The sequence below is a fragment of the Danio aesculapii genome, chromosome 25 (genome assembly GCF_903798145.1).
Source record: "Danio aesculapii chromosome 25, fDanAes4.1, whole genome shotgun sequence".
In the NCBI taxonomy this organism is placed as follows: Eukaryota; Metazoa; Chordata; class Actinopteri; order Cypriniformes; family Danionidae; genus Danio; species Danio aesculapii.
In genome coordinates this window covers 704,759-718,671 of record NC_079459.1, presented here as the reverse complement: position 1 = coordinate 718,671, position 13,913 = coordinate 704,759, and the positions used below count along the sequence as shown (strand labels likewise).

The 13,913-nt window shown below is 42.6% G+C and overlaps 2 protein-coding genes across 2 annotated transcripts in view; one reads left to right on the top strand and one right to left on the bottom strand.

The window, feature by feature from the left end:
* mafb (MAF bZIP transcription factor b) overlaps positions 1 to 8,102 on the top strand; it is a 129,996-nt gene extending 121,894 nt beyond the window's left edge. Inside the window, exon 3 of the mRNA XM_056451578.1 lies at positions 7,763 to 8,102. The gene's annotated coding sequence lies outside the window, so the exon portion shown is untranslated. The remainder of the gene's footprint in view (positions 1 to 7,762) is intronic.
* A 91-nt stretch (positions 8,103 to 8,193) lies between these two features.
* wwox (WW domain containing oxidoreductase) overlaps positions 8,194 to 13,913 on the bottom strand; it is a 316,805-nt gene continuing 311,085 nt past the window's right edge. Inside the window, exon 9 of the mRNA XM_056451577.1 lies at positions 8,194 to 8,968. Coding sequence (XP_056307552.1) covers positions 8,777 to 8,968 — 192 coding nt within the window. The 3' untranslated portion in view covers positions 8,194 to 8,776. The remainder of the gene's footprint in view (positions 8,969 to 13,913) is intronic.

Sequence of the window (13,913 nt, the reverse complement as noted above, 5' to 3'; positions counted from 1 at the left end):
ACGAGAAAAACATCCACTCATGAATCTTCCACTGCCTCCGACACAAAGGCCTTCTTGGCAGGACATGCGTGGTTCTAGAAGCAGATCAGATCCGTTTTGCAGGCTTTCACACAAACATCAGCCTCAGAATTGAATAACGAAAGCTTGCTTTTTGACTTTAAAGGGGTCTTCTGGATCCCTGACGTGTGGGATAGGATCTTTTTGGGATTGAGCTATACTTTCCAGTCTAACTTGTTAGATACTGCTAACCTAAGCTGTTACACTCTTGATCAAACTCTCTGATTTGAAGCCTTTTTCTCTAATGGATCGTTACCAACAGCTAGACCTTTTATAGTCTAGTTGGTGAATAAAAATGAATCTGTTGAATGACTAGTGTATCCAAGACGTCATTGGGGACAGACTTGGCCCAACGCTGTAGGCGAAGCTGTTGTTTTTGTTATATGCCAATCTAAGCCTTGAGGAGAATAATATCACCAGCGTCTGTCTGGACCCAGCTGAGCATTTGCTCCTCCTGCTGGGGAGGCAGAAAAGGGTCATAAAACCCAAATGATGGCCACCCAGACATCCCCGAAGGTAGGATGGGGCTCGATCGGAGGACGGAAGCCAACTTTGAGGCAACAGATTTACACAAGACCTCCAGGCAGAAAGCTCAGATGCCATGTCACCTGTGGCACGCTGTCAACATCGTTTAGTGCATGCTATTATTCCTCTTTGTTTGCATTTAAGACGCATTTAGAGAAGGCTTGTCCTTTTTGTAGGTCAGACCATTGTCAATCTTGGCCAAGTGGAAAGGAAAGGAAATGGTTGACTTTTACCAATTTTTGAGTCCATTCAGGCAATCTCTGGGTCTGGTGGTAGAACTTTTAGCTAGAACTAGAATAGACCAATGGTTTCGATCATTTTGACTATTTTAAGCTTTACTCTTCTGTACTTACATTGTGTACTAAGAGTGACGGAAAATGGCTAGGAACTATACTCTCATTCTGGTGTAAAGAATCAATGGTTATACGCAGCACTGTTGTCTAGCGTAACTAATAACCAGCCACTGTTACTGTTACCATTCACTGTTTAATAACATTGCATCACTTGATTATTATGCTAAAATATGTGATTGGTTCCATATCAGCCTAGAAAATAGCAACGTTTAATTTTCTATTGGTCTTAGTACATGTAACTACAAAAAAATCTACTTGTAGGGATAAGCTTGGACCTTTATCTATTAGAAATGTTGCTTCAATGCGAGCCAGCGGAGGTAGTAAACATTATATCAGACAATAGGGGATGTGGGCTACAAGAATCCCACTTGTCCCAGTGCCCCTGGATAAGACCTTGCCGAGTGGTACCACTGTTATCAAAACTCTGGTAATTTTTTGAGCGAGATGCTAATGGTCTGATTTGATTCAATGATCTATGCTAAGCTAAGATAAAAGTGCTTCCACCAGACCCGGCTGAATGGATTAAAAAATGGTGAAAGTTGAGATTCTCCCAACAACAACAACTACATACTACAGTAACCTCGATAGATCATCAGAGTAAAATCAATGCAGTTTAAGTGCAGATCTACTGCTGCTGGTAGACCTGCACATAGATACCTCGGTCTTACCTGTAGGGATAAGCTTGGACCTTTATCTATTAGAAATGTTGCTTCAATGCGAGCCAAAGGAAGTAGTAAACATTTTAGCAAATAACAGGGAATGTGGGCTACAAGAATCCCTCTTGTCCCAGTGCCCCTGGATAAGATCTTGCCAAGTGGTACTTTTGATATCAAAACTCTGGTAATTTTTTGAGCGAGATGCTAATGGTCTGATTTGATTCAGTGATCTTTGCCCAGCTGAGATAAAAGTGATCCTGCCAGACTCGGCTGAATAGATTAAAAAAACTGGTTAAACTTAACTGTCTAAGTCAAGGGAAGTTATAAAATGAGCCTATATCCAGTACCTTTAAGGGTGGCTCTATGAGAATTTGAAAATCGTAAAGTTGAGATTCTCCCAACAACTACATACTACAGTAACCTCGATAGATCATCAGAGTAAAATCAGTGCAGTTTAAGTGCAGATCTACTGCTGCTGGTAGACCCTCAGATAGATGCTCCGATCAGACCTCGGTCTTACCTGTAGGGATAAGCTTGGACCTTTATCTATTAGAAATGTTGCTTCAATGCGAGCCAACTGAGGTAGTAAACATTATATCAGACAACAGGGGATGTGGTCTACAAGAATCCCTCTTGTCCCAGTGCCCCTGGTTAAGACCTTGCTGAGCGGCACCCTTGTAGGACTGGAAGCTTTCCTATCTATGTTCAGCCATTTGCAAACAATACAGTATGTGACACCTGGCTGGCCCAGAAACACTACATCTGTGTTCCCACTTTATCTCCTGTTATCCAGGATCAGGACAGTCCCATTGGTTCCCACACACACACACACAAACACACACACAAATGGTTTAGTGCCACTTCAGGTTTACATGCCTCACATCATTAGCTATCCTCCCTCAATCTCAGACAAATAACAACCAGTCTTTCCTCGTCCTCCTCCTCCTCCTTTCCCCCCCAACAACTCTCTTTCTCTCCCTCCATCAGGGGCCCATTCATTACACGGTGACACTTTTACTGCCTCTACCTCTCCCAGACCTCTCTACCTCTCTGGAGAGAACAGATAGAACAAGAAAAGAGAGCAAGAACAGGGAAGAGACTGAGTGGAACCAGAAATAGAGCGCCGCCCCACCTCCAATCCCACACACACGCTCAATTCGAAATACATACAGAGTGTTTGTTTATGAGCACTGTAGTTTTCGACTACCTCTTTACCCTTGGATGCAGGGTGCGGATAATGTGCAACTTTGACCCCCCTGATTAACCCTTGATCTCCAAAACTAGATTAAATAATAATAAAAAAACACAATAACCATAATATACATATACATTTGAACGCCTCTCTGACGGTTCATACCATTGAGAATGCATAATTGCAGCAAAATATTCAGTCAGCGTTTTGAACAGCAGCAGATCTAGCCTACCGATAGACACCGCAAGAGTTCAGAAGACACCTTTCTTGCAAAATACGTGTTTTTATCTACATATGGCCTAAAAGTAAAGTTAGACAGGTGTTTTATAGACATCTATGATCGCACATGGAACTTAAACAGTTGCAAGAACTTGCAAGTTGCCAGGCCACTTTATTAGGTACACCTTAATAGTATCGGGTTGGACGCCCTTTTGCCTCCAGAACTCCCTTAATCCTGCATGGCAGAGATTCAACAAGGTACTGGAAATATTCCTCAGAGATTTTGCTCCATATTGACATGATAGCATCACACAGTTGCTGCAGATTTGTCGGCTGCACATCCATGATGCCAATCTCCCGTTCCACCACATCCCAAAGGTGCTCTATTGGATTGAGAACTGGTGACTGTGGAGGCCATTTGAGTACAGTGAACTCATTGTCATGTTTAAGAAACCAGTCTGAGATGATTGGTGCTTTATGACATGGTGCGTTATCCTGCTGGAAGTAGCCATCAGAAGATGGAGACACTGTGCTCATAAAGGGATGGACATGGTCAGCAACAATACTCAGGTAGGCTGTGGCGACACAATGCTCAATTGGTACTAATGGACCCAAAGTGTGCCAAGAAAATCTCCCCCACACCATTACACCACCACCGCCAGCCTGAACCGCTGATACAAGGCAGGATGGATCCATGCTTTCATGTTGGGGACGCCACTTAAATCACCTTTCTTCTCATTCTGATGCTCAGTTTGAACTAAATGCATTGAGTTGCAATCCATGTGCTAAATTTGTGTTAGCGAGCAGTTAGACAGGTGTACCTAATAAAGTGGCGTGTATATATATATATATATATATATATATATATATATATATATATATATATATATATATATATATATACACATAGATAGATAGATAGATAGATAGATAGATAGATAGATGGATAGATGGATAGATAGATAGATAGATAGATAGATAGATAGATAGATAGATAGAAAGAATAGAGAAACACATCTGTTGAAATAACCCATCAGAGATTACAGTATAGGTCAGAATCACCTCATTATCTCTTGAATCACTAAACACTTAAATAAGTTTAATTAACCAGTGATATGTAATTGAATTAAATGTATAAATTTGGTTCACTGAAGCATGCGTATCTATTAGAAACTACTAAAAAGCTGACCCAATAGTCAATGTATAATTTGCACACCGCTTAAATGTACGAGGAATACTAGGAACACCTTGTCTATCTTTCAGTATCATACACCCAATCTGTGTATGTGCAATTTCTGCATTGCATCATGGTCTCCTAATACAGTGTGTGTGTGTGTGTGTGGGAGCAAACATAGATAGGCCACCTGCACCGAGAAGGGAACATGTACATTACGCAACCCTGTTTGTGCAGGAGAGTGTGTACCCTGAGCATTACACAACCCCGTTCTTCAGATCACATGCTGGGTTGCACATTTCTGACAGGTTGGGAAGAGATCACGCTTACATTTTGTACAACTTGTGCATGTTTCCTTTGTGGCACACTGAAGGAGTTCAGTGTGTTGTAATGCCACCTGATTTTCTGCTGCAGAAATGTACTAGAGAGTTGCTTTTATCCATGTCTTGCTGGTCCAGGTTATTGATTCCATTGGCTGCACAAGCGTGAAAGGGCGGGACGGGTCTCTTTTATGATTGGTTTCTTGATGTGTCAATTACTCTGTTGGAGCGAGTAATGCGTGTGACAGGCGGTTTGTTTATGGAGTTGTTCCGGGTCATGGTCAAAGCCTCGCTAAACACACAAGCGAGAACGGGTTCAGCTCATGTCACTCCTGGGAAACTCATTCACCCCTGATTCGCCAGATAGAGGAGACTTTCTTGGTTTAATTCCCTAGAGATGTCCTTTTTTGTTCCTGGGGCTGTGATGTAAAAGACTCGCTATTTTTATCATCACAATGCGTACTGTTCCCCACTTAAGATGTAAATTACGTCATGTTTTCACGCAGCGTGTACCTTATGCTTGTACATCATGTATTAGTACTGTTGTTTTTCAACATTTGTTCAGTAACACTATTAACTAACACTATTAGCTCAATAAACTACTAATTAGTTGCTTATTAATAGTCAGCATGTTAGAAGTTGGGTTTTGGTATTGGGCTGGTAAAATAAGCTTATACTACCTACTAAAACAGTTAATATTTTAATAATAGGCAGGAGTTAATAGCGTGATTTGATCTTATTTTACATCCCTAATCCTACCCCTAAGCTATTAGCTTGAGGCTGATTTATACTTCTGAGTCGAGTGATCGACGTGACCCTAATGCTGCCTTAATGTACACGTAGCTAAAATTGGCTCATTCTGAGATGGGAACCGGCAGACGTGCAACAACTTTAACCATACAGTAAACACAAACCAAAAGTTTCCTTCATCGGACTCGACACTAGTAAACACTCCCTCCAGCGGTTTGCACGGCTCTCTGTCTTGCTGACATTCGTCATCGATACTAAGCCGACCAATCACAGAGCTTGCGCTGTGTGTTGTGACATGTAGTTGTCAGCCGTGGCCAGAGGTATTCGACTGCGCGAAGGCTGCACCGGACCATACGTGTGTGCTTGACGCAGAAGTTTCCAATTGGAGGTCCTCCACGGGACTCAACACTAGTAAACACTCCCTCCAGCGGTTTGCACGGCTCTCTGTCCTGCCGACATTCATCATCGATACTAAGCCGACCAATCACAGAGCTTGCGCTGTGTGTTGTGATATGTAGTTGTCAGCCGTGGCGAGGGGTATGCACCAGACCATACGTGTGTGCTTGACGCAGAAGTTTCCAATTGGAGGTCCTCCACGGGACTCAACACTAGTAAACACTCCCTCCAGCGGTTTGCACGGCTCTCTGTCCTGCCGACATTCATCATCGATACTAAGCCGACCAATCACAGAGCTTGCGCTGTGTGTTGTGATATGTAGTTGTCAGCCGTGGCGAGGGGTATGCACCAGACCATACGTGTGTGCTTGACGCAGAAGTTTCCAATTGGAGGTTTTCCACGGGACTCGACACTTGTAAACACTCTCTCCAACGGGTTCGCACGGCTCTCGGTCCTCCCCACACTCGTCAGCGCTACCAAGCCGACCAATCACAGAGCTTGCGCAGTGTGTCGTTGTGTAGTTGCATTTTTTTGAGAGGTGCGAATCAGCGGCCACAACAGCGAGGGGTATGCGAATGCGCTGGACCGTACGTGTGCGCTTGACCCAGCCATTTCCAATTAGAGCTCCTTCATGGGACTTGACAATTGTAAACACTCGCTCCAACGGGTTCCTGCAGCTCTTGGCCCCATCCACACTCGTCAGCGATACCAAGCTGACCAATCACAGAGCTTGTGCTGTGTGTCGTTGTGACGTGTAGTTGCATTTTTGAGAGGTGTCAGCTACAGCGAAGGGTACGCGACTGCGCCAGACCATACGTGTGCGCTTAGACGTAGAAGTTTCCAATTGGAGCTCCTTCACAGGACTCGACACTTGTAAACACTCACTCTAACTGGTTCGTGCGGCTCTTAGTCCCGCCCACATTCATCAGCGCTACCAAGCTGACCAATCACAGAGCAATCACAGAACTTGCGCTGCACGTCGTTGCGACATGTAGTTACATTTTTTGAGAAGTGCGCATCATCATCAGCCACGGCGAGGGGTATGCGACTGCGTGAAGGCTGTGCTGGACAATACGTGTGTGCTTAATGCAGAACTATAAACCAGCCTTTACTTGCTAATAATAAACTGCAAATTAGTAGTTTTTAAAGTTTAGAATTTTATATATTTATAAGGTCTTAATAGTTCGTCAATATCGAGAATTATAATGTATCTTAAAATAAAGTGACTAATTGTTTTTATTAATGACTATTTAATAATTTAAAACCAAAATATTGGTTTTTGGTGCTGTTAGCAGTTTTTGTAGCACTAGAAACAATACAAGATGTGATGTTCACTGTTTAGTGAAGGAAGCATGAACGTATGCTAAGTTTTTTTTTTTTCTGATATGACTGTTTACAATCATAGATATTCACATTAGATTTTACCTACACTGTTATAGTCTATTGGAAGAAATGCATCAATAGAGCTGCCATTTTAGTACAGGGTAGTGCTCCTTTGAAATGAATGTGGGACCAAGGTACAGTGGAGGACAAGCCATCCGGAGCCATGGATAAATACATATCTGTTGTTAACCGACACCCTTATAAGTTACTTCAAAAACTAGCCATTACTTCACTTAGTTGACAATAATACAGGTTTCTGGCAGCGCAGCATCTTGTTGTCAAATTTTTTTTACATTGTTTGCTGATTTTATTCAACAAAACTAGCATAACCTTAGAATTTAGTGCAAGTTGGTGCTACTTTGCCTTAAGGTCAGTGCAGTAAGAGACTGTATTATCATCAATAACGTTACTTGTTTAGCACAAAGGTTCATAACATACAAAATCTTAAAAAAAATGAAATCTTACCTATGAAATGTTCTGTCCTTGTTTGCTCGTTACTACACCCGTTTACATCACTGAAGTCCAGCATCTTCAGATTGGCTTTAGTCTTGACTAGTGCGGTTGAATGACTTTGGTCCTGGGAGCACTGTACAAATGTGGTGGCGGAATTGACGCATGCTCAGGGTCCGTTTGTGATATCTAGTGTGTATATAAGTATGATGATTACATTAAATAACATTTTAAATCATCTTTTTTTTTTTTTGTAAATGAATCTGTGTCTTTGTCTTTCTTTACAGACAGTGTAACACTGGAACGCTTCTGGCTTAGGGTGACCCACGGCTCCAAGACTGCCACAAAGCACAACCTCTCCAAAATCAACCCCTGAAGAAGACCACGGTGAGGAGGAGGAAGATGATCGGGAGAAATCACAAACCCTTTATCAACCTGAGTGCCATTCCTCAGCCTTACCCACAATCCCCTTTTAGCGACTCTACCCACGATTTCAAGTCAGATGTCTCGCTCGCGACGAAAAGCAAATTAGGAAACATCCCTGCATGTTTGATGATGCAATCTGGACAATAAAAAGGAACTTCCTCCAGATATTTCCGCTGACGGCCCTCGTACCAGATGCTGTTTTATCATCCTTCACGTTAGCCCAGGGTTTTATAAGAAGTGTTCAGGAGGCTCTAGTCAGACGGGGTAAAGAAAGACAACAGCAATCACATCCTTTCAGGACAGCATCGTGTATATTGTGTACAGGATATCAATACAGGCCTATTCTTAGCAATGTGAAGACACCACGTTTTGTAAATAGTTCACTAATTGTACATTTCCCGCATTATGTCTTTGTAGGGTTACAACATTTATTCGACATTTTTATCTGTACAGCAGACTTAAGATTGACACTGATCTCCAAACAAGTATTTCTATTCCCGCAAGTGTCCATTTAAACCATATAGACGACCCCCCTCTTCCCCTTTTCTCTCTCTCTAAAGACAACTCAAACGTTATTGCTTGTTAAGGAGACATTTATAGAGTGATCTAGACCTAGTTAAACCCTAATGCGGGATTGAGTGACTACGCCTGCCTTTGAGAACGAGTGAAACGCAATTGAATTGAATCTCTCGCTGTCTCTCCGCATCTCTTTATCTGCTGTAGAAGTCCCTGCCCATGTGGTTCTAGCTTCCGATTCCCAGATAACTTCCGAGCTTGATTGCCAATGTCCTTGTACAGTTTATAATCGTTTCTTGCCCCTTCAAAACAATGATTATCCTAAGCCTGAATCCAACGGTGTTGGTGTTGGGGGGGGGTCAGAGCACCTGAGGAGGGGTGGATTTCTCCTGGACGAGTCTCTCGCTGAGTTCCCACAGACTGAGGGCGGCTGCGGGGTCTTGGGCTTGCGGGGAGGGCAGGCATCGGAAGCAGTTGTTGAAGTACATCCCGCCGATACCCTCCAGCTCTGGAGCCACAGCGCAGTAGACTGTAGTGGCCGCTCCCTGTTGCTGTGAAAACAAACATTGACAATGTCAGAATACTGAGCACTGACAGGTGGACAACATAGTGGGTGATGCTCTTTCAAAGGGTCAGGCAATACCAAAGACATCTCTAACCATTGGAAACTTGCTTTTCGTCCCCTCTTGGAACTGATGGGGGAACTGCTTGTCAAAAGACAGCCTGTGAGCTTGGAGTTCCAGTTGTACATCGGACACATGTCTGTCAACAATCTGCATGCTGTCATATAGGTACCTGCCAAATACTAGTCTAGAAACCACCGGGATGAGCCGGTTGGAAGTGTTCAATTCTGGCAAGTTCTATAAAAGGTGAACTCATGCTGTGTCCTCTCTAGGGTTCATTGGTTTAGCAGGAAAACAACTGACCGACTGACAAGCACTTGCCGGTATTTTTACTGTAAGTAGGAAAAACGGGATATAATATCTCAGAAACTGGAACTGGGAAGCACTCAATTGGCAGGTCTATTGTATATCTCTTGTACGCCTGCCAAGAATCACAGACAATGATCAACACATACAAAAACAGTATAGTTGTAGATACTGTACATAGCAGAAAAAAAGTGCTTTGGGGAAGTCTTGTAAAGACGACTGTGGGGCAGCCTGCCAAAACTGTCTATTCATCTCATGTCAAAGGGATTTCTGGATGTCACAGAGTCAATGGGGACTTTCTGTCACTGCTGGAGACACGTCTGCACTTACACACACACACACAAACAGATTTAAATCCTAATAAAAGGGATTCAGCACAAAGATATCGAATGAAAAGAAACTGAAGATAGGCTGGAAATGCATATCCCATATCACGGTATCCTCTATAATGCAATGTCCTCTGCTAAGGTCCGCACACACTGAAAGCATTTGGAGGTAAGAAATAATGTGATGACTTCAAATTTGTTGGAAATACAGGCACAAAATGAATTATTTAATGCTGGGTTCACACCAAACGTGAAATTATCTGCACAAGTAAATGACATACAAAGTCAATTATCATTGCGTGAATGACGGAGAACATGCATCTACCACACAAGTTCAAATATTTGAGCTCAAGTAAACAATTCACGAGGGGAAAAAACATCCTGCAGGTAAACTAGAGCAAGTGATGCGGTGCTTTGAGTTTGGTGTGAACCCAGCATAATGCAGATGGACGATTAGCACTTAGGCTTTCAGTGTGGGAAAACTCAAAAGCTATTACTTGAATCTGTTTTTTCAGATGCCGAGGTTTCTAAAGGTATTCAGTTGACATGCTGGGTCATCTAAACAATTTCCAATTGCTGTCTTTGCACATTAAACTAGACACAAATGATCAAAAATTCAGCTTTGACATCTTAAGTCACTTAATATTATGGTGTTCAGCCAGGGCTCAAAGGCCAGTCTAGCAATTCCATCCTCGACGCCTCGTGAATCAAGTTGTTATGTAATGTAAAAACCACTCATCTGGGCCTTACACTCTTAAAAATAAAGGTACGAGAGCTGTCACTGGGACAGTACCTAGCATACCTAGCTAAAGGGTCAATATTGGTACGTCAAAGGTGCATTTGGCACCTTGAGGTACTACTGTGCACTCTCAGAAATAAAGGTATGCGAGCTGTGACTGGGGTGGTACCTTTTTAACAGGTACACATTTGTACTTAAAGGGTCCATATTGGTACCTCAAAAGTATATGTTAGTACCTAAAAAATTTAAGAGGAACACTTTTGTACTTTTTATGGAATTAATATGGACCTTTAGGTACAAATTTGTACCTTTTGAAAAGGTACCACCCCAGTGACAGCTCGCGTACCTTTATTTCTGAGAGTGCACAGTAGTACCTCAAGGTGCCAAATGCACCTCTACCTTTATTTCTGAGAGTGTATACACACAACAAACATCCCCCCCGCCCATTCAAGCCTGGTGCAGTGTTTATTTCATTCATGCCCTCGGGTTTGATTGTTTACACAAAAACAAATGACTCTTCACGTCTTACAGATGCTCTGCACTTTTCCGCTTGGCCGATCAGCGTCTAATTGTCAGGGATGGTTGCTTATCCCCGGTGTTTTAACTGTCTTGGGGAAAAGAGGGCTGAAGATACACAGGAAAAGAAAAACATGTCAGACAGAATTAGAGCCGACGTGCAGTTCAAATGTTTCCAGACTGGTCTTTTATGTCCCTCCTCTCACTGAAGAAACCATCCTACGCTACTTCACTCACGACGAGGAAGTTAACTTCTGTTAGATGCACATGAAATGGACGGCCGCTTTATCTTCAAATAGTGCAGGAGCATCTCAGATCTGAAAAAAGCGCAGGCCACCGTTTAGGAGATCGTCTGGCAGAGGCTCGGAGAGACGTGCACCGATGGCCAAGTCTTTAAACAGACGCAAATACACAAACAGTACAAAGACTTTGGCTCATTTAAGGAGCCAAATCAACAGCTGTAGCTCAAGCTGGCAAAGACTGTGACAGAACGCTTGTTAGAAACACACACACACACAGACTGGCAGGAAGAAAGCCAAGGCTGTAGTCAGAAATTCAGCGAGCGAACTTCCCCGTTTAACTCCAGTTTGTGTGTTTTTCTCTATCTGTCTGTGTGTGTGTGTGTGTTTGGCCGCGCGTCTTTTGAAGTACACAGATGCTGCATGTTGCTTTGGTTAGCGCCGCAATAAACATGACATCAAAAGGATGGATCTTTCTGGAGTCTTACCTGCTTTTGCAGTGATAAGTTAATACATATTTGAAGCCGGGAATATGAAAGGACGCAAAATGTCACTCAAGCCCTCTAGCGCACCTAATGCAGTGAGTCAATATGCAAAGATGCACTTTATGGATTCACTGCTCTTGTAATTACGTTTAATGTTGTCATATGCACAAAGAAGGTGTTTGCACTCTTTCAGAGCTGTGTGAAATTATTTCCCTGGTTATTACAGCCAGCTTTTAATAGGAAAATCAGCTAGACGCTCAGCAAATTGCACAGGACGCCTCTTAGCTTCGATTAGCTCATTAGGAATAACAAATGTGCTCAGAAATCCAGACGCGGGATAAAGGTTTAGAAACTATAGGAATGCTCTGCGAGTATTGATTCTCATAATGCCCCAATATTTTATACGACGTGTTCTAAGTATGTTTGCTAACAAGCCTGAGGTGGTTTAGCTGGTTTGGCATCATGGCCAAGCTGGTGTTTATATGGTTGGCCATCTGCTGTTCTGTCCAAGTACCCAAAACCAGCCAATCCTGAGCTCGCAAAACCAGCTTGGTATCTAGCAAACAACCTCGGGCTAGCTCAAGAAGTGCTTCTTTTTTTCTCTCTCCGTGCAGTGTTCTTTGTGTGTCCTTGCTGTCACCTCACCTTGATTGGAGTACAGTGCCCACCGGCTCAAAGCTAACGCTAATACACGCCTGACGAGCGCACATGCTCCATTGCAGCACACCACTTGGCGCTGCTAATGCCTTCTGTAATGACGCACTGTGAAGACTAGCGTGACTGAGATTACCACCGCTAATGGATGTGGAGTGTGTGATTTCAGCGCTGGCTAGCTCACTGCTGTCCCTTCGCCAAACAATAGGCTGAAATGAATCCGTACCCTCATCCAAATACTCCTCTCGCCCATTTCCAAAGCCCGCGCAGTCTTCCGAACGCATCCGAGAACACATGCTTAAATCCCAGCAGCGCCGTATCAGAGCTGCGCCAACTGAATAGGGCTAACGCCGAGCTAGCGGCTAGCTTAGACGACTTTATTACAGAAGTAATCGCCATCTGAATTACAGCTTTACTCAGAGATGCTCGCCGTACAGTCGGCTCGATTGTTCAATTGGGGTTTAGCGCATACGCTTTATTAGAACTTTGAATACATTCCCATCAAGCTCCCTCTGATGCATCCTCACTAAATATAGATCTGCGATTGATCCATTGAGGCTCTAGACTGGAACACCATTTCCTTTATCCGTTAGCAGCGGGACAATAATAGGGTTTCTAACCATGAGCCTCCTGCTTTGGTGTATTTAGCTGTGGGAGATGCTGAGATTGGATTGTCAGACTGAATAAGAGAACATGGATCTTATTGCCGTTATGCTGAACCTCCTGGCGCTTGACCCTGACGGGCCCTTTGGGCCGATAAGCTTTATGATAAAAGGCATTAACATGCTGGACCAGGTACTGCTCACATTTATCAAGAGCTCAGCCCAGAAGCAGAGATAGCGATGGAGCATCTGATCAGTTAAAGCAGTGCTTCTCAACTGGTTTTGCTTCAGGACCCATTATCTATCACTGGATGTGTCTCGATACTGTTTGACACACAAAAATAGTTCATTCTGTGGGATGGTTTTTCAAATGATCAGAAAACAATATATAGTTTTGCCTAATTTTGATAGTTTTTAAGGTATACTAATTTGACTGGACACATGTGTAGGGCTAGGCCGAATCTGCGGACGTTTTTTGCTGTCGAGAATTTTGTAAGAAATCTGTGGATTTTTGTGGAATGATTTTGGGAGTATCGTAACTAAAGACTTAATGTATGAAATAAAAAATAATATTAAAATATTTTAACTTATTTCATGTTTACGATGCAAATCCAATTAGAAGCACTTATTTGGCAAACAAAGCAAGTCTGTCATATAATATCTCTACTAAAATACAGAAAATGTGACTTTAAAACCTGTATTATACATAAATCATATGAAGATTGTTATATTAAACAATAATTTGACTGAAATGTATTTAAAAACTGAATTAATATAACTTTACACACATCAACAGAAGTAAATAAACAGACTCAATGATGGGCTAGAAATCTGTGGATTCTGTGTGGGCCTACACATGACATTTGCTGCAACAAAAAATGTATTAATTTGTGCACAAACTAGTGAAGAAACTGCCTCGTAAAACAATACGCTATTTTAAAGTGTTGGAAACAGCACACCCAGTGGCCAAAACTGTGTAAATGCAACAGAACTCATTCAAACATAT